The sequence below is a fragment of the Rousettus aegyptiacus genome, unplaced genomic scaffold (assembly GCF_014176215.1).
Source record: "Rousettus aegyptiacus isolate mRouAeg1 unplaced genomic scaffold, mRouAeg1.p scaffold_m13_p_11, whole genome shotgun sequence".
In the NCBI taxonomy this organism is placed as follows: Eukaryota; Metazoa; Chordata; class Mammalia; order Chiroptera; family Pteropodidae; genus Rousettus; species Rousettus aegyptiacus.
This window is the reverse complement of record NW_023416286.1, coordinates 28,521,110-28,540,218: the sequence shown is the minus strand read 5'-3', so window position 1 is coordinate 28,540,218 and position 19,109 is coordinate 28,521,110. Positions and strand designations below refer to the sequence as shown.

Below are 19,109 nucleotides of genomic sequence, written 5' to 3'. Positions count from 1 at the left end.
ACATTATTTGTATAGGTTGAACAATTTATATCTACAATATCAACTATTTAATTTTGGATAAATTTTTTAAGTTTCACTGGCAAAATTAGATAAGAATTTCAATTTTGAACACATAAATCTCTTAAATTTTAAACCCTTTCCCCTGCTTTTAGGAAACATAATTTCATAATTCAAACTCCTTCAATACCGTGACCTAGTTCCCCCGCTTGATGTTATAAACAGCTCATGTAACTATGGTAACCATCCAGGGAAAAATGAATGTTTTTCTGGTCAGCAATATGCAAAATATACCATATGGGTTTTTTTTTTTTCTTTCTGGGATAACCAAAGTAGATAGTATGTGTTTTTCTTCTTGGTTATGAGAATGATACTTTATTATACTGAATTTTATCGTGACTACATTCCCAGTCATTCATAGCTCTTCATTAAAATGTTTTAGGATTACCTCTTGCTGTTAGTAGTCATTTAAATGCTGAATAGTACTATAATCTGTAGAACTGATTTTTACACGACACTTTTAAAACTGTGCTGTCTACCTCATAAACTAAATGTACAGGCTGACATTGTGCAGATTTCCAATATTTCTTAACTTTGTCCTTTAGTTGTAGCCAAAGTGTTTTCTTAAAGCAAAAAACTAAAATGGAATTATATCTCGGAGGTATAATTAGATACTGAGAAGATTTATCTCCAGTTTGTAGTGATTTTTATATATCTTCATTTTAGCCGTTTTTTCTTTTACAATTAGTGTGTACTATTTATGCAATAACACAATTAAACATGCTTTAAAACTGAGCTTAAGGGAAATGCAGGCTGTTCGTTTTTTGTTGTACTAATGAATTGATTTAAAGCTTCAGGTTTTTTTCAGCAAGAAATGCTTCACTGGACCTTCTAGAACAAATTATATTCTAAATTAATACCAACTCAGATTTTTTAAAGATTTTAGTTACATTAGATACAATTCCATTTCTATAGTGGGCTATTAACTGGTGACCTTTTAATATTGTTTTTTTTTTTAAGTGATTTTCCTATATTTTTAAAAATATAATTTCCATTTTATTTTTTTCCAGAGAATAGTTGTTCAGTTAGCTCTTACACAGGCGTTGGTGGAAGTCATGGGGCAGCACCTGCAGGTCTAAATCAGGGTGGGGGTGTTCAGTCCTTTCAGTCCTCAGGAGAGCCATTCCTGACTACCTTGCTCATACAGAAATGTAGTTTCACATACAGCTTGGGAAGTACACAGGCATTGAAGGCACTGGCTTCAGAAATGTCACTCAGGGCTGCGACCTTTACTATGTTTTGAATGATGAACTTCTTAATGGCCTTGTCCATGCGCATGCATTGGGCACAGTTGCTGCAGCGAATAGACTGCACATGCCCATGGCCCTTTTTGGCATGACCATTATTTCTTTTTTTTAGTTATCTTGGAAGCAAGGAGCCCAAAAAGGTGAATTTCCCTATATTTTTGACAGTGCTTTTCAACCATCCAAATATCTTCCTCAGAAAAACATTGCTACCTGCTTCACTGAATTAAACAGGGAATTAATTGCCTCGTACTGGTTTAGAAAAGATCTCACTTTTGGTTAAAAGCAAAGACCAGTGTAAAAAGATATTAATGAGACAACAGGGAAATTTGAATTGTCTGGATATTAAATGATAGTAACATTTTTTGATGGGATAATGGTATTGTGAATATGTTTTTTAAAACTATCTCTTATCCTTTCATATTTAAAATATTTACAGATAAAATTATAGTAAAACAGTAAGGACAAGGGGGTTATAGATGAACTAATATTGGCCATATGTTGATAAATGCTCGTGCTGAGTGAACAGGATTTATTGTACCATTACCTCTACTTTAACGTGTGTTTTGAAGTTTTCCATAATTAAGTTTTTTAAAATATCAAAAAGTAGAAAAAAGTAAAGGATTTCAGATTTAATTGGCCTGACTCACACAGGAGCTGAATTTTCTCAGGAAGTATTTTTAGAAATCCTTCAGAACTACTTGCTAGTTTCTTTTCAGAGTTTGAAGCTGTTGCTTTACCCTCTCACAGTATAAATAAGCTCTACAGGACACAGACTGATAGGCATAAACATTTCCTAATGGGGACCTCTCCAAATAACTGATTTAGAAATTATAGGTAATCCCAGACACTTGTACTAATTTGAGGGTGTGTGTCTGTTACTCATCTTTTTTAAGGGTTATTTTATGGTAGAAAATATACTGAAGAACAAGTAAGATAGATATCTTTTTTACTTTATTCATAGGATTAAAAATGTCACCAATTAACTTTTTCTTTGAAGAGAATTTGGGACTTTAAAATACTGATTTCACAGAATAAGGGAACCCAAACTGAAAAGGCCCCAGATTTCTATTTGAAAAGAATAGGACATAATAAATAACCAAGGTCAAGACTTGATAAGGACATGATAAAAGGACATGATAAATAATCAAGGTCAAAAGTTGAGTTTGGGGAGTACGGTGATTTTTTTTCCATGTAAATACTCTCCTCACACAGTCTGCTTTCACAAGCATAGCAGAAATAAGCCTTTGATTAACTTCTATAACTATAGCAAGAAAAGCACATCTGAAATAATTCACATATACACATATATATTACCATCTTAGGAGTTTCTTTATAGGCTTAGACCAACACAGGCTGAAAAATCATTATTTGTATTCTTTTTGCTTCCTTTCAGCCTGTTCAACAGAATTATGAATAATAAAAATGCAATAAAAGGTCTCCATTTCCATACTCATCCTTCCTTCCTCTCATCTTGCTCTAGGTTCCTGGAGGGAGTATTCTAGGTATATTGCATCATTGCCTTTTCTGCTTGTATTTTCTAATCACGTGTCTTATCTGCCTGCAGATCACCTCTCCCGCTGAATAAAATCCATAGGTGCAGTGCCTAACCTGAATCAATAAATAACAACGCATCTTGAATTATTTTGGCCCTTCAGTAAAGACTCAACTGATTAAAATCTGAGTAAACAGAAACAGAAAATTTAGGTAGAAAGAAATAAAATTCAGTTCTTAACAGCAATTGTGGGGTTTTTTTTGTTTGTTTGTTTTTTGTTTTTGTTTTTGTTTTTTACAAGACCGGACGGCTTAATCTGAAAGATTTAAAGAATGACATAAAATCCCTAGGCAGTTCTCAGAAATACAATGCACTGTACTAACTGGGTTGACTTAATATTCAGGTGGTCAGAATCTCAAAGTGTCATAGGATAATATAAGACAATCTCCATGTACTGTGCAACATATCTACATATATGTGTATATACATGCACGTTTGTTCCCAAGACGCCGAATTTCCTGAAGTGCTTTTTTTTTGGGTTGAAATGTAAAATTTCCCCTAGATCAAGGTCTAGACTTCTCTCTGCATGTCAAGTTACTATTAACTGTTTCAAAAGTGTGCTAAGTAGTTCACCGTACAGGTGTACTACCAATGCAAACAAACTAGATATAAGGAAATTCAAATTTATCACGCACTCACGTTTTCTTAACTCAAAGGCACGACTCATAATAGGGTTTGTTTACATAGGCATTCCATTAAAATTATCCGTGTACTCGTTCTACTTACACCCATCTCTTTCAAAAACACACGTTATTACATATACTGAGAGTACTTCTGGATTTAAATGAGCTCCTTCGCTTGGCATGGAACACTATACAGAAATTAAACCCTGACAGTCGCTTACGTAGTTAAGGACGTGGGCCTGATTCCGAATTTGGTTTTTACTCTCATCTACACACCCCTTCTTCCCTTCGGCCCGTTTTTTAGTCTTAGGGTAAAAAGATACGAAAAGGCAGGTGGTGGTGTGCCCCTCATGCCGCCGGGTAACCCTCGCCGACTTTTAATGCTTAAACGTTCTGACCCACGGAAATAAAGTTTTAACGGTTGTCTGTTCCGGCAGACGCAGTCTGAACAGGGGATTATTGAACAACCGGGGAGCGGACGAAACCTGCCCCGCACTTCGGCGCGGGGAGCCCTCCTACTTCTGAGGAAGGGCGGGAACACTATGAGTCAAGAGGGAGACTTAAAAGGCGGGCAGATTAAAAGAGAAAGAAAATGCAGGGGTCCGCAGAAGTACCGCCTACCTCCGCGATCAGCCCCCGGGTGCCCCGTGAGCCCGAAGGCTGCAGCCGGAGGCGGGAGACAGCCGGAGGGCAGCGCAGAGGCGGCGGCCCGGCGGGAACACCGCCGCCGCCGCGCATGCCGGGAGCCGCGCCCGCTGCACGCTGGGTCGCGTAGTTCCCGCAGGCCTCACTCCAGGATGCGGAGAAAATCGGCCGCCTGCTGATCCTTTTAACGCTCGCGAGGGGCCGCGCTAGATCCACCGATGGAGAAAAAGTCGGTAACACCGAGCAGAGGGAGCCGGACCAAGTTTCCCCAACCCTGTGGTAAGGGCGGAAGGAAGGAGTCAGCCACCTTCCCTCTCAAGTCCCATTCAGATACTGGGCGAAAAGGCGGGCCTGACAGTGCTTCTCCTTTAAGAGGGGGCGGGGCGCAGCCTGCCGTTTGGCCGCCCTTCGCACCCTCCCCCCGGGCCAAGAGTTGACAGACCAATCGCCCGGGTGGCGGAGGGAAGGCGGGAGAATGCGAACCCTTCTGTAGGGCGGTAGGGGCGGGCCTCCGGCCTTATTAGGAGTGAGTGCTGCGCAGGCGCAGAGGCGGCTGCAGGAGGAGGGGCGGGGGCAGTCCAGTGAGAGACTCTCCGACAGGCACGGAGGGTGATTGGGAGAGGAGGGGGCAGCAAGCGGCTTGTCATGGGGATCCGACCTACGGCCAGACATTGGTAGCATCTGGAGACTCTGAGGGGGACAGAACGTGTCAACGTCCGGGACCCCAGCGCCAGCTTCGCTGCGGGGATCCCCGCTGCTCTAGTCCTGGGGAGGGAGGGCAAAAAGGAGGGAGCCCTGCTCTCGCTCCGCCCCTGGGCTTGTTACCGCGGGGGCGGGGAGTGAGGGCTTATTTTGGGGGGAGTGGAGATCGGGGGACTCGGCTGTGCCCTCTTGAGCGGCTGCCGGTGTCCCCGCGGCGCCGGGCTGCGGAGCCGAGGAGCCGCGGCGGCCGTGACTGTTGCATGTGTGGCTGCTGGATGCGGAGGCGGCGGCGGCGGCGGCGGCGAGTTGCAGCAGCGGTGGCAGGATGTTAGGGCAGCAGCAACAACTCTACTCGTCGGCCGCACTCTTGACCGGAGAGCGGAGCCGGCTCCTCACCTGCTATGTGCAGGACTACCTCGAGTGTGTGGAGTCGCTGCCCCACGACATGCAGAGGAACGTGTCTGTGCTGCGAGAGCTGGACAACAAATATCAAGGTAGGGGGCCGCAGGGCTGCCTGTGCGGGTCCTCCCCTCTCTCGGATTCTCTGGCCTCCGGGCACGGTCGCTCGGAGCCTGCCCGGAGAAGTGACACTTTACATTTCTACTGTGACAGTCTCCCCGAGTGCACAGAGGGGGGTTGCTGTGTGGGATGGGCAAGAGGGACGGGGAGACCGGGTTCGCGGCCCTCTCTTCCCTTGCTGCGGTCGGCGAGGACTTCGGTGGGGTCTCAAGGGTGGGGGTGGGGGCCGCTCGTCAGCCCCCACTGCAGACCCAGCGGCTGCAGCTGGCGTGGAGAGGAATCAGCCATTTTAAGCAGCAAGGATTTGTTTCGGCGCTCGCTTGCTCGGTGCCGCATACCCTCCTGCCCTGGTGAGGGAGCGTGCAGCCGGGCGGGAAGCCGTAGAGAGTGAGCGGGCGGGCGGGCTCCCGCTGGTCTCCGGGGCCTGGCTTCCCCCAGCCCCCTACAGCCCCCACCCCCTGAGAGCAGATGCATTGGAACGTGCGGGGGGAGGGGGCGAGAGAGGGCCGTGAAGGCGGACTTCGGGGAGGTCCCTCCCTCCGCTCTCTAGCTCCAGGCTCGAGAATCGGGGAGTCAATTTCCCTCTCCCACCCCCGGGAAAGTTCCGGGCTGTAGCCTTTTCCCACCTTCTTCAGCCAAATGGTTAAAAGGGGAGGGGTCCCTGCGGGTAAAGGAAGAGGGGTGTGCGTGTCTGAGTGGTGTGTCGAGTGTGTGTGTCGGGGAGGGCCTCCCTGTTCCTGGGGGCGGAGCCCGAAGGCGTTACGTAGGACGTGGGAGGGGCGCGGGCGCTCTCTCCCGCCTTGAAAATGGCTGGTTGCTGGAAGGTTTGGGCGGACCCGGCAGGTTGGGAGGGCATTGGAGCGGTGCAGGACATTAGTTCATCCTTAGCAAAGTCAGTGTTGGGGTTTGAGCCATGTTTGTTGTGGTTTTTCGACTCTTTCCTAACCACTCAGTCATGATGAGGACACAGCTACTGAGACCGCCACTGACCCTAGCACCGCGTAGGTTCCGGGCCTTGCGTCACCTCCGGGACCCAGAAGGAAGTAGGTGGTTGACTGGGCAACCGCCTGGCGTCCCTTAACCCCTGGGTCCCTCCTCTGCTAAGTTTAAGTGATGAGGCAAAAACCACCCAAGGAGCTAGAACAGGGAGTCAACCTTCCTTACAGTATAATTTATCATCTACTTTTGGTAGACCTTTCGCATGCTGCTAGGAAGGGAGAAGTTTAAATGGAAAGTCGTCGGGCTTTTAATAACGCTGTATCAAGGAACAGACCTTGGACATATTGTGGAAATAGCCATAAAGACTTTAAAAAGATGACTTCTTGGACCCAGTCTCTGTTTCTTAGACACGTCATTAATTGTATGATTTAGTCTCTAAGGAACTCAATTCTGGGGCGATATTTTCTGGCCCGTAGCAATGTTAGAATATATATGTGTCTCTGGGTTTTCGAATCTATAATTGTATTTCTGCTTTCTGAATCCATGATTGATACGACTGATCTCTGTTAGCAGAGAAGAAAATTGATACTGATTATTCACTGTGTCACTCGCTGTGCCACGTCTAGAAAATTATTATTTAATCTTCACGATAACCTTATGAAGTCAATTTGTTTTATGGACAAATTAAAACTTAGAAGGAATTTAAGTAACTTGTCCAGTTAGATGGGAGAACATTTGGTGAACACCCTGGCTGCTTCAGGTGCACATCTTTGTTTTTACACTATTTCGACTTTTGATTTTTAAAAAATAAAAGCTCTCCAAAGGTATTTCTACAGACATGGAGCACATATAGTACATGAATTGTAACCTAAAAATAGTATGTATGTGTTTAAGAATTGTATATTGAACAATTTTTAGTTTTTCCAATAATAACTGAAGTTTATAAAGCTTGCAGGCTTTTACATTTCTTTAAAGACACATGCCTATATTTGCCTTCACAGAAGTTAAGCTGTTTATTTTTATTTAAATTGGGGAGGTACAATTTGTTCAAAGAGAAATCTTCCATCTTGACCATCTAGAATTGTCATAAGTAGCTCTGGTAACATGAGAAACAGTATTAGGCCATAAAAGATTGAGAGGGAAAATATTTCAGCTCCATTAAGATTGTGGTTAGTTTTAAGAATAATATAAAACAACCTTTTTAACATTGCACATACTTATTAAGCTCAGCTTTCAAAGTTTTATGTTTATTAGCTCTATATATTTGTGTATTCTTGGTTCAGATTTTATTTTTATTTTTTTGCTAGTGTTTAAGTATTTTCTGTTTTGGGATCTTAATACTGCAATATTTAGTGATATATAGACAGTCAGACATTTCTCCTACTTATTTGAGACACTTTCAGAAATTACTGAAGAAACTTAAAAGTAACCTTAACTTTAAAGTAGAGAAATGAAGAAAGTTTTACAGTTGATTGAAGCATTTATTATGGGATATGGTTATTACAGAACCTCAATTTTTGTTTCAATATTTTGTTCCTAATTTCTTGGGTAAATAACTTTTGAACTGATATTTAATACTTCACTTCAAGTACCTTCCATGCAGCTTAGTAGAAATTGATTAAGTGGCAGAGCCAGACATACATATCTGGCAGAGTTCAAAGTCTGGGGTTGTTACCTCTTGAGCTAAATTTTCTTCATATATAGAAGTGATGGCTTCCTCATGGGATTGCTGTAGGATTGCCCCACACAGAAGGGGCTCAGTGTTAGTTTTTTTCTTTCACTTCATAAGGTGTCTTTAAAATGTGAATTTTTACATCATGTATAGTGTGAGTGTGCTGGTATAATGTTTTTAACTCCAGATTATTAGATACAGAATATTTCATATAAGGCTCACCTTTATTTTTTAATCCTCAAATTTTGTGTTTGGGGGCAAAATACATAATTACCTTTTTTTTTTTTTTTCTGGAGGAAAATTGGGTTAAGAAATCTGCTCACATAACCTAGCTGGGCAAATGGGCTAGATAGGAACTTTTTTAAAAAATATGCTGTGCAGATATGAGTACCCTAAAATGTGTGGCGCCACTTTGTCATGTATCCCAGGCTTAACAGTTGTCCATCAAGTGTGAGTATCTACAATTTCCAGGGAGGAGGTAATTCATAAGAGTTGTATTGAATACTTGCAGGCAGTTCCAATGTATATATTTTACTTGTCTAACATTTCTGTTCTTATTAGAGTAATAATATTAGAAGATAAAATAATGGTGTGCCATATGCTACTAATACTGGAATATAAAACAGTGGTATGCCAGGTGGTGTGATAAGTGAGAGTTAATTTTTTGTTTTTCCACTTGCAGTAAGATGGAACTCTTTCGTATAGCACTATATCTCATAAAGATAAGAAATAGAACAGATTTGGGTAAAAATACTAAGGTATTTTTAAAATTAAAAATACTAAATTACAATTTAAATTAAAAATACTAAAAATACTAAATTTTTGGTGACATCCGGAAATATATCTTCAGATTTTTGTATACCTTCTAGCGACTCAGCCTTTTTTGATTGAAATTAATGTGTTCTACATGCTATACAATACCTAAATCAGCAGTTCAAAAAGCTTAGAACCAACTGCTGAGTTATCTACAGAATCCTAGTGATTCAATGCTGACTTTACTGTCATTTTGTTAGTAGCTTAGTCAGTTGATGCCAGAACACGAACCTAAACCTTCTCTGGAAATAGTTTTGTTTTCATAATCTCTGCGTAAAAAAATAAAAGAGCCATTAAAGCTTATATGATGGAAAGCTGAGTTATTTGTGTCTACTTTGTTTAAGAATCTTCAGGGGTGTGGTATGAAAGTAAAGGTCTCTCCGGAGTCATGTAGTAAGTCACTGAACTGTAAATCCTGTTGGGCAGTAATCTGTTGCATCGTCCTGGAATCTCAAGTTTTATAGCTGGAGTTCAGCATGTAAATTTTGTATACAGGGTTTTTTAAATTAAATTTACTGGGTGACATTAGTTAATAAAATTATATAGGTTTCAAGTATACAATTCTATAATACATCAGCTATATAGTGCAGTGTGTGTTCAGATCTTCTTTTGTCACTGTATATTTGATCCCTTTTAATCCTTTTCTACCTACCCCCTCCCCTGTACAGTGTTATTTTGAGGTTCAAATGAAATATAGGCACTGTAGCACTAGGTAGACTCTAAAATGGCATACAATAAGCCTGCCCATGTAAAATACCTTTGATTATTAATCAACTTCATGTCTCTTATCCTTTTTAATGTAGATTAATGAGTATTAGAGAATTTTGTGTTCTTTTTTATTCGTTTATGTCTAAATATACTTTAATATTGGAAAACATATCGTCTTTGTATGGGAAATAATGTTTTTTAATGTTACATACTATAGAAGAGTGCGGTTTTATGGTTTGAGGTCATTCTAACTTTACTAATTCTGTGAAAGATAACTTAAAAAATGCTATATGTGCTAACACAATAACATTCTCATTTTTCTTTTCCTTTTTTAGAAACATTAAAGGAAATTGATGATGTCTATGAAAAATATAAGAAAGAAGATGATTCAAATCAGAAAAAACGCCTACAGCAGCATCTCCAGAGAGCATTAATCAATAGTCAAGAATTGGGAGATGAAAAAATTCAAATTGTCACACAAATGCTTGAATTGGTTGAAAATCGGGCAAGGCAAATGGAGCTACATTCACAGTGTTTTCAAGATCCTGCTGAAAGTGAACGAGCCTCAGATAAAGCAAAAATGGATTCCAGCCAACCAGAAAGATCTTCAAGGAGACCTCGCAGACAGCGAACCAGTGAAAGCCGTGATTTATGTCACATGACAAATGGAATAGAAGACTGTGATGATCAGCCACCTAAAGAAAAGAAATCCAAGTCAGCCAAGAAGAAGAAACGCTCCAAGGCCAAGCAAGAAAGGGAAGCTTCACCTGTTGAGTTTGCAATAGATCCTAATGAACCTACGTACTGTTTATGTAACCAAGTGTCTTATGGGGAGATGATTGGATGTGACAATGAACAGTGTCCAATTGAATGGTTTCACTTTTCATGTGTTTCACTTACCTATAAACCAAAGGGGAAATGGTATTGCCCAAAGTGCAGGGGAGATAATGAGAAAACAATGGACAAAAGTACTGAAAAGACAAAAAAAGATAGAAGATCGAGGTAGTAAAGGCCATCCACATTTTAAAGGGTTATTTGTCTTTTATATAATTCTTTCAAAATTTACTTTCAGAAAATGTTTTAGGGTAAATGCATAAGACTATGCAATACTTTTTAATCATTAGTATTACTGGCGTATTAAAAGTTGTTGTACTTTGTCTGTGACCTTAATTTTCTGCACTGAATTACCAAATATTTTAAACCAGGTAGTCTTTAGATCACCTGATGAAAGGAGCAGGGAATAGGGAGAGGTGGTGTGAATATTATAAAACCTTCACAAACCATGCCTATTTCATTTTCACTTGAAATGCAATGCTATGTTTTGGGTAAACACCAAAGTTTTACTAGCATTTTAGTTCTACACGCTTAAAAAAATTTATATGTAGTTGGAGTTCTCTGCAAGCATTCAAATTATCTTGGGTAATTTAAAATATGAACACTATACCATTTAGAGCTTCTTTCTCTCTGGCCCCATACACTTGTTTATCTCTAGTCTTCCAAGAATTTAAGGAACTGGAGATAATAATTTGGGATTCCATGTGGAATAATGTGCTCTTATTAGAGCATTTGCTGCTGTCTTTTCCTTAGTAGCATTTTGATACACTGTCAGTAGCCCATTTGTAAATGCCTTGCTGCTGCTTCATAGACATATCCAAATGTAATGACTAATAAGGGAGTTATATTCTGCTCTGTTTTAATTGGGAAAGGTATGAGTAGTTAGAATACCAAAAATGCTGTCATTGGCTTATATTGGCAAAATTCGGATTATGTAGTATCATGGTTTAAGGTTGACCAATTCAAAAAATTCATCTTATTTAATAATATTTTCTACATTGACCCACTGCTGGGATGCCTAGACACAGCCCTATCGGTGGGAAAAGGGCATATACTTTTATGTCAAATTGTAGCTTAAATTTTGCTAGTGGCTATAGTTCATTTCTATCTCAATCAGTGATTATATATTATTTTAAGTAACAGTGTATTTCTTAACTTTCTGGTACTGGTGCTGTTTGATGTCTTCATGTTTAATGAACTAATTTCATTAACAATGCAGTTAATAATGTATTTGTAAATTGAATTTTCCAAGATCCTAATATTTTAAGGGTAAGCATCTTGATGGATATATGTCCATATATTCAGAGAATTTTGTTTTTTTTGGGGGGGGGGAGGGCAACAAATTGACTAGTCCTTTAAATCTATGTGTAACATACTTTTCAGTCCTCATTTCTTCCTAATCTGATGACCTTGATCCTTTTTGATTAACATGTGAAAAATCCTGTCTGCTCGTTTGGAAAAAAAAAAATTGTTTTTTTCTCTTCTAGCTCTCCTGTGTGACTTTTAGGCATGTCATTTCACCTCATCTGGATGTCAAGTTATTCATATGTATGTAATATGAGGCTAGCTTAACTATTTCTAAGGTTCTTTTGAAATCTATACTATTTGCATTGTTGTGAGGATTTTAATAATCAAATGACTTGGTTTTCTCTTTCATTAATTTTGTCCTTATTCTGAAGTGTGAAGACTTTTTAAAGGAGAGCTTAGCGACAGGTAAATGCACAATATTTGACTAGCTTCTGTTCTAAGGATATTTTGATTGATGACAGGAGTTAATTATATTACTTTTTGAGTCAGAATATTAGCATGATTAAGAATTTATTTTATTGTAACTTAGTTGAGTTGTAAAGAAATCCTTTTCTCTCTTGAGAATATAGCATTTTGTCTTGTTACCAAGGATAGAGCTATTTGCCTGACACCATTAAAAATATCAATATATGCAAAGCTCCCAAAAGCTTTCAGATGTGACTTATATAGAAGTCAACACTTTTTCATACATAAATTGGCCTCAGCATATAGGGAAAAATAAACTTCCAAATAGAAGTGCCTAAATTTGGATTAGGCTTGATAGTAAAACAAATATGGAAAAGCCTGAAAGATGTGCTCTCTTTAAGATCTAATGTTTGAAACAGTTCTGTTTTTATAATTTTTTAAAAATTTTCTTTACCACAAAGGAAATTATTATAGATTTCATATACTATCTTATATGAAATCTTATACTTACCAACTCATACTATATACCAGTGGTTCCCAAACTAATCTCACATTGGAATTACCTCAGGAGTTTCAAAAATATGCTTTTGCCTCACCCCCCAACAATTGTGATCTGATTCATTTAAAATGTGACTTAAGTATTAGAATATTTGAAAGATCCCCAGGTGATTCTAATGTACAGAAAAGTAGAACCACTGCCATATTGTGAAAATTTGAACCTATTGAAAACGGCTAGTGAATTTTCCTGCATCCAGGTTTGTGTGATTCTGAAGTATATATATGTGCTGATACGTGTGTGAGAGTTTGTCCCCTCTGCCCTCAACAGTTCAGTGCTTGAACTCAATTGTTGAGTGATGCTTGTGTACTAGGCACCATGCTAAGCAGTTGTGGTTTAAAAAGAAGTAAAAGTCCCCATTCATGGACTGTACATTCTAGTGGGAGAGTCAGATATATCTAATGTCAGGTAACTCTAAGTGTTTAAAGGAAAGTATAGCAGAGTAAGGAGGTAGAAAAGGAATGGAAAGGAAGTGAGGCTTAGTTATGATGATTAAAGAAGGTCTAAGGAAGGGATCTTTGAGCTGAGACCAGAAAGAAATTAGGAAGTAAGGCAGGCAAAGATTTAGGGTAGGAAAGAGTAGAACAAACTTGTCAATTTGACTAGAGCGTTTGACAATGTGGAAGGGGCTAGAAAATGTTGGCTCTTGGAAGCCATTGTAGACATTTTGGGACGATCACTCGATGCTGCATGCAAAATTTATTGTAGGGAGCCTTGGTGGAAATAGGGAGATTTTTGAGATGTTCAGATTTTACACCAAAAATATTGGTGACTTAGACTAAGGTGGTAGCAGTGGGAGTGGTGGTGAATGGTTGGACTCTGTTTCACAGCTACAGTTATTAGGAAGACTTTAGCCCAGATAATGGAAAAAAGATGACAAGGATGACTCAGGTTTTTGCCTTCTGGGAAAAAATTGGGATTTCTGTTTCTTAGGTTTGAGATGCCTGGTAGATTTGTAGTGGGGTCCAGCATGGAATTTGGGGGAAGGGGACGGCTGAAGGGGAAGGGAGAGGACAGGAGATAAACATTTCAAGTTAACCTGTAAATGGAGTTTAAAGTTGTATGACCGAAATTGCTCATGTAAATAGAGCAGCACTTCTCAAATCTTAACATGCATATAAGTTACTGATTTTTTAATGCAGATTCTGATTCAGTAGGTCTGGCTTGGGGCCTGAGATGTTTTTGCTAATAAGCTCATCAGTTATGCTGATGCTGCTTGTTCAGGGACCCACATTTTGATTAGCAACCATATAAATCCAGAAGGTGGATGGATGAAGGCTTATTCTCCAGCATTTAAAACAAGGAGGAGCCAACAAGGGAGACTAACATCTCTCAGGAGATAAACCAGAAAAATGTGGCTCGCCAGAAATAAAGTTTCAAAAAGAATGATCGCTCAAGTGCTGTTAGGTAAGATGAGGAATGCAAATTAACCATTGGATTGGGTTATTGTTAAGTTTAACAGGCTGCAAGTTTAGGGGAAGAAGGGCTGGCCGGAGTGGATTGGGAACAAAAAGGGATAGAAATAGCAAGATGGACAACTCAAGTTGTACAGGGGACAAACAGGATGTAGCTGAGGGATGAGTGAGCTAAGGGAGGGCATTAAGAGATCATACAGATAATTATATGCTGATTGGAATATTCCAGTAGAAAGGACAAATGAGTGCCGTAGGTAGGATCAGTTTATTGGAGGAGTGAAATCTGAATAGGCAGGCGGCAGTGAGAAATGGGACTTGAGGGGTTAGTCTCATCAGGCACAGGGTCAATTCCAGTTTATGTGTCAAATGGGAAGGTGGTCTCATTTGTTCAAATATTGCACAGCTCCTATTTACTAGACACTGTTTTAGGTCCTGGGGATAAAGCTGTGACCAAAAGAAGACAAAAGTCTATCCTAGTGGTGCCGAGATTCTGGAGTGAATGGGCGTAAATGCAGATAGCTTGCTAAATTTGGAATTGGGGAAATGAGATCATTCTCTTCTAATAGTTTCTACTCTACCGGTGAAGGAACGGGACAAGGAAGGCATGTTGGAAGTCTGTAGGAGTTAGTGAGAGGTGTCTGAGAACTATCATTTAGGAGAGTGGCAAAGTGAAGGGACCAGAAATGCCAGTCAGAACTGTAGGTCACCTGGAGTCTTTGGTCATAACCTCAAATGAAATGATAACTCATTCCATTGCCTGGATGCAGGCATGAAAAAAGAGAAAGGTACAAAATTACTGAAAATTTCAAAATTTAGTAAGCCAGAAAAACAGCTCCCCCATCCTTTTTTATATACCCACTATGTGGCTTCTGAGAGATCTGTTCGCATTTCCCCTACTTAAAATGGAGAGAAACCTGTCTTCGAGAAGCAGTTTGTATAAATAAGCTAGACAGCTCATCAGTCCTTCCTGAATTGTCCTTACAGTTAGATGCCATTCAAATCTATTTAAAGTATAAATTGCCTTGGAATTACCTTTACTAAATTCCTAAACTTTTTACATCAGTTAGAGAAACCAGAGCTCCTTTGTCATGTCTCACTTAAATGTGAGGACAGTGCTCTGGACCAGGATTTCAGAGCTGTGGATTTCTCGGTGATCACTGTAGGTCTCTTGTCCTTGGCCTGTGATTGGTTCAGCTGTGAAACAAATATTTAAAATATTTTATCCTAAAAATGCGATTATTCATGTCATTTAACACTAGAGGAAGGAGTTCTGGTCACAAAGTTACTTATTGGATAGTTTATAAAATAACAGCTTTTAATTCAGTATATGTGATAATGACTTCGGAGCAGTATTTTCTAAATTTCAGACAGCATGATCTTGGATTTTGACATTTCCATATACCATTCTAATTTTATATTTGAAAGTATTTGTGATGTACTTTAAAATGACTCACATTTTGATATCTATTTTGAAAAGGAAGCATATCTTTTTAGTAAGTGGAAAATTAGTATCACTTTCTTTGAATAGACGAATACCTTAAAATATAATGAAAAACAAGTGTTATTAAATTCCGGCTATGTAGTATTGCCTATCAAAATTCAGCCCAAACTCTACCCTCTCTTTATTAAAAGGTGCAATTAGTAGATAATATTACATCAGGGTAGAAAACATAAATATTAAATTGAGTCTACATGATGTCATCAGATGGATTTGAAGAGAATTTTGAAAACCGCCTCACCATCCTACCCTGGGAAACACTTTAAGCAATAGAACGTTAACCAGTGCAGTTTCCTGACTAATAAACAGAAATATTAACATTGTCTTAATTTAAAAGCATTTATCTAGCTACATGCAGATGGTATATGCCTCTTAATAAAGGTTTCTGTAAACCCCCTAAGGCAATGGTCCCCAACCTTTTTGGCAGCAGGCACCAGTGCTTCTGTGAGAATCTAATGCCTGATCTGAAGTGGAGCTGAGGTGGTGATGCTAGCACTGGGGAGCAGCTGCAAATACAGATGAAGCTTTGTGGGCTCACCTGCCGCTCACCTCCTGCTGTGCAGCCCAGTTCCTAACAGGTCACAGAGTGGTGGTTCCCGTCTGTGTCTCGTCCCGTCCCGGGAGTTGGGAGCCCCTGTCCTAAGGTATTGATCAGCATTATATGTATTAGTATTAGAGTGACTGACATTATCCTGACTCTTCATGAGTCTCTAATCTTGCCTGTTTTCTAATCAGTATAAAAACTGCAGCTTCTCCAACACTACTGTAATTCAGGAGTTGAGAGAGCTCCTGGGCAGATTTGTCTACAGTCACTGCTGGTCCTATTATTCCAGCCTTGAAAAAAAACCCTTAAAAATTTCCAGATAGCCTCCTCAGCTACACACTTGCTAGTGGATTCTTGATTTAGTAGTCAACATTATTTTTTAAAAAATTATAATAATGAATTGGATAGCACCAACATGTTCATGCCTGTCATAAACACTGAAGGAATGAGATTTTTGATAGAGCAGTATATTTGGTATGTTGCTTAGCTGTACACCTATAAGCACTAAAGTAGTCTTTCACATTTTTATTATATTGGGTAAAAATTATCCTGTCTTGCATATGTCCTTCAATCCCTTTTGGCTTATGGTAGGACATAAAAGAAGATTTGAGGTCTTCATCCTTTGACTCCTCACCAACTTAATATACAGTGACAACCTTCAATCTCTCCCCATTATGAAGGACTGTTACCTCTCTACTTGTCTTAGACTGGTTTTTAAAATAAATTCGCTGCTTTTAATGATTTTCATTCTTACTGGCTTCTAAAACTGCCTATTAGCTTGTATCCCTCTTTTAGTTTATTATGTGTTGGAAAAGCATTTGGTCAAATTTGTGTCTAGTTTAAAAGTAGATAGATTGTAAGCGAGGATCTAGTGTTTGAGTTTCAATCTATGGCTTTGGGTTTTTTTTATGTATGTGAGTTTTTTTTCTTCCCTGTTCTTGACTGTGTTCACATGGCAGTGTTTTGCTATATATACTTGCCTTGAACAGCAAGATCCAATTACTTCGTTTGACCAGAGCCCTTAACTTATTTATATAGCACAGTAATCTTAGAAACTTCCCACTTAGAAACAAAGGTGTTAGGCCAACTGGCTAGTTTCCTCTCTAGGGGTTCAGGTTTTAAATTAGTTATATGGGATCATGCCTTTGGTGAGAAGTAATGATTTTGGTACCAAGAAAACTTGCTGTTTTACTTATCAAGGGTATGAAACGGTAGCATATAGCAATTCCAAGACTTTCAGATTGACTTTTAATTGCACTTTTGTGCCTTACTGAGACATGATAACATTCCCCAAGTATCAGAAATTTTCTTCTATGATCTTTAGAGTACTTTTTGCTTTTTGGTTATAAACTTACATTTCTCATCAATTTAAAAAATTAATTCTTACAGATTAAGGAAAGTGATTTTAGACTGTAGCAAAATAGTGCCTGAAAAGTTATTCGGTTTTGACCACAATGCTTGTAGTGGTTCAGGCTTTGAATGTATGATACTTGAGTGTTGCATCAACTATTTTCTACATCTACATTAGTTTACTGTTAAGTTGGGATCATTCTGACTAAATATAAGATGAAATTTAGTGGAACTGGCAATCTAGAACTTTTCTAATTGCACAGTGAAAAATAAAGAAATTTCTCATTGGTAGTTAAGAGAAGGAAAAAAAGGATTTAAATTATTTTCCTTCTATTTAAGTCTTCACTGTGTCAAGTATAACTGAGTTATGTTGTATTAATTAGCTAATTCTTGAAAATAATTCAACTTGTTCAGTTTCTTGATTGGCAGAACTAACCTAGGTTTTCTAGGTATACTGGGACTATAAACTTTATATTTGATCGAGGAAATTCTAGGAGACCACTGTTAATCTTATACTTGTTTCTAGTGAAGCATGGACTACAAAGGGCAAGAAATAATGAGGATCTGAGTTGAAGCCCAATTTCATTATTACCATATTGGTCAAGTAGACATGAGACTTGACCTGTGGCTAACAATCTTGCGCTCCCAGTGGGCTCTGAAATTTGTTAGAATTTAACATCGTGATACTCCTTTGGCTCTAGAACCTGTAAAGATCATCTACACTGTCTTCCTTGGATATTTTCATTGTTATTTCAGAGAAATATATTTGGTTTCTGCAAAATGCATTTACTGAAAAGGCAGAATTGCTTAATCAATGTCATGGTCAAAAATTTCTATGACAGGGCGGGAAGCACCTTCTGTAGCTAGAACAAAAACCTGTAATGTGTATGAGTCACAGGTAGCCAATTTCCCAAGTTATAGCTTCAGACAGTCACCGGTAGAGATCTATTTACCATTTCTAGCACAGTTTAGAGAGAGAGTAGGAAATCTTATAGTTTGTTTCACCTTGAAATTAGTTGAGGTCTTTAGGAACATTAATAGTTGTGAAGAATAAGAATATTAAATTATTCCCCAAACCAGAAAATTATGTTAAAGTGGTATTTGATATGTTGGTGTCTATATACTGAGAAGTAACAGGCCCCCTGTTGGTCTCTATAAATGTGTTTAGTAAAGCTATTTTGAGAATAGTTTAATGTTTATCATGAAGAGAATAAAGTGTCAAGTCCAAGTGAGGATGATTGGCTAAGGGAAAATTACCCTTCTTTTCCACAGTCATGCCCATTTCACACACACACAGAAAAGCAAAATTCTCTTGTCACGACCTTACTGTGAAACATCACCTCTAAAACAATGAAAAAGAATCAGCTTTTTACTCTCATTGCTTCATTATAGTCTTTAACACCATGCTAGATTAGAGAGCAACCCATTTAGTTGCCTCGAATTTTAAGTTTCAGGCGCACCATAGGGAACATTTGAAATACTGATATCGGGAAACCTCCTTCTCTCAAAGCACCATTAAATTCATCCCTAAATCTTTGTCATGTTTAATAGATTTTTGCTATTTTTGATATCAATTTTATGACGTTTTAATCAATTGTGAACTAATTGTAATAATTCAGAAGAAAGTTTTTAACTTAAAAACTCATATTTTTGTTGCAAGAAATATAAAAGGATAATCAAATGATACTTAAAATATATTATTAGGAAACTATTTTGTGGGAG

At 38.9% G+C, this 19,109-nt stretch overlaps 1 protein-coding gene across 4 annotated transcripts; it reads left to right on the top strand.

The window, feature by feature from the left end:
• Positions 1-4,695: 4,695 nt before the first annotated feature.
• Positions 4,696-12,249, top strand: ING2 (inhibitor of growth family member 2). Of its 4 annotated transcripts, none has more exons than XM_016144017.2 (2): positions 4,696-5,320; positions 9,813-12,249. In XM_016144017.2, the coding sequence occupies exons 1-2, from the start codon at positions 5,152-5,154 to the stop codon at positions 10,481-10,483; spliced, it is 840 nt and encodes a 279-aa protein (XP_015999503.1). In that variant the 5' UTR covers positions 4,696-5,151; the 3' UTR covers positions 10,484-12,249. The 4 variants fall into 4 exon arrangements, with proteins under 4 accessions (XP_015999503.1, XP_015999505.1, XP_015999504.2 ...); XM_016144019.2 differs by lacking the exon at positions 4,696-5,320 and adding an exon at positions 6,223-6,346; XM_016144018.2 differs by lacking the exon at positions 4,696-5,320 and adding an exon at positions 6,269-6,388.
• The last annotated feature ends 6,860 nt before the right edge of the window (positions 12,250-19,109 follow it).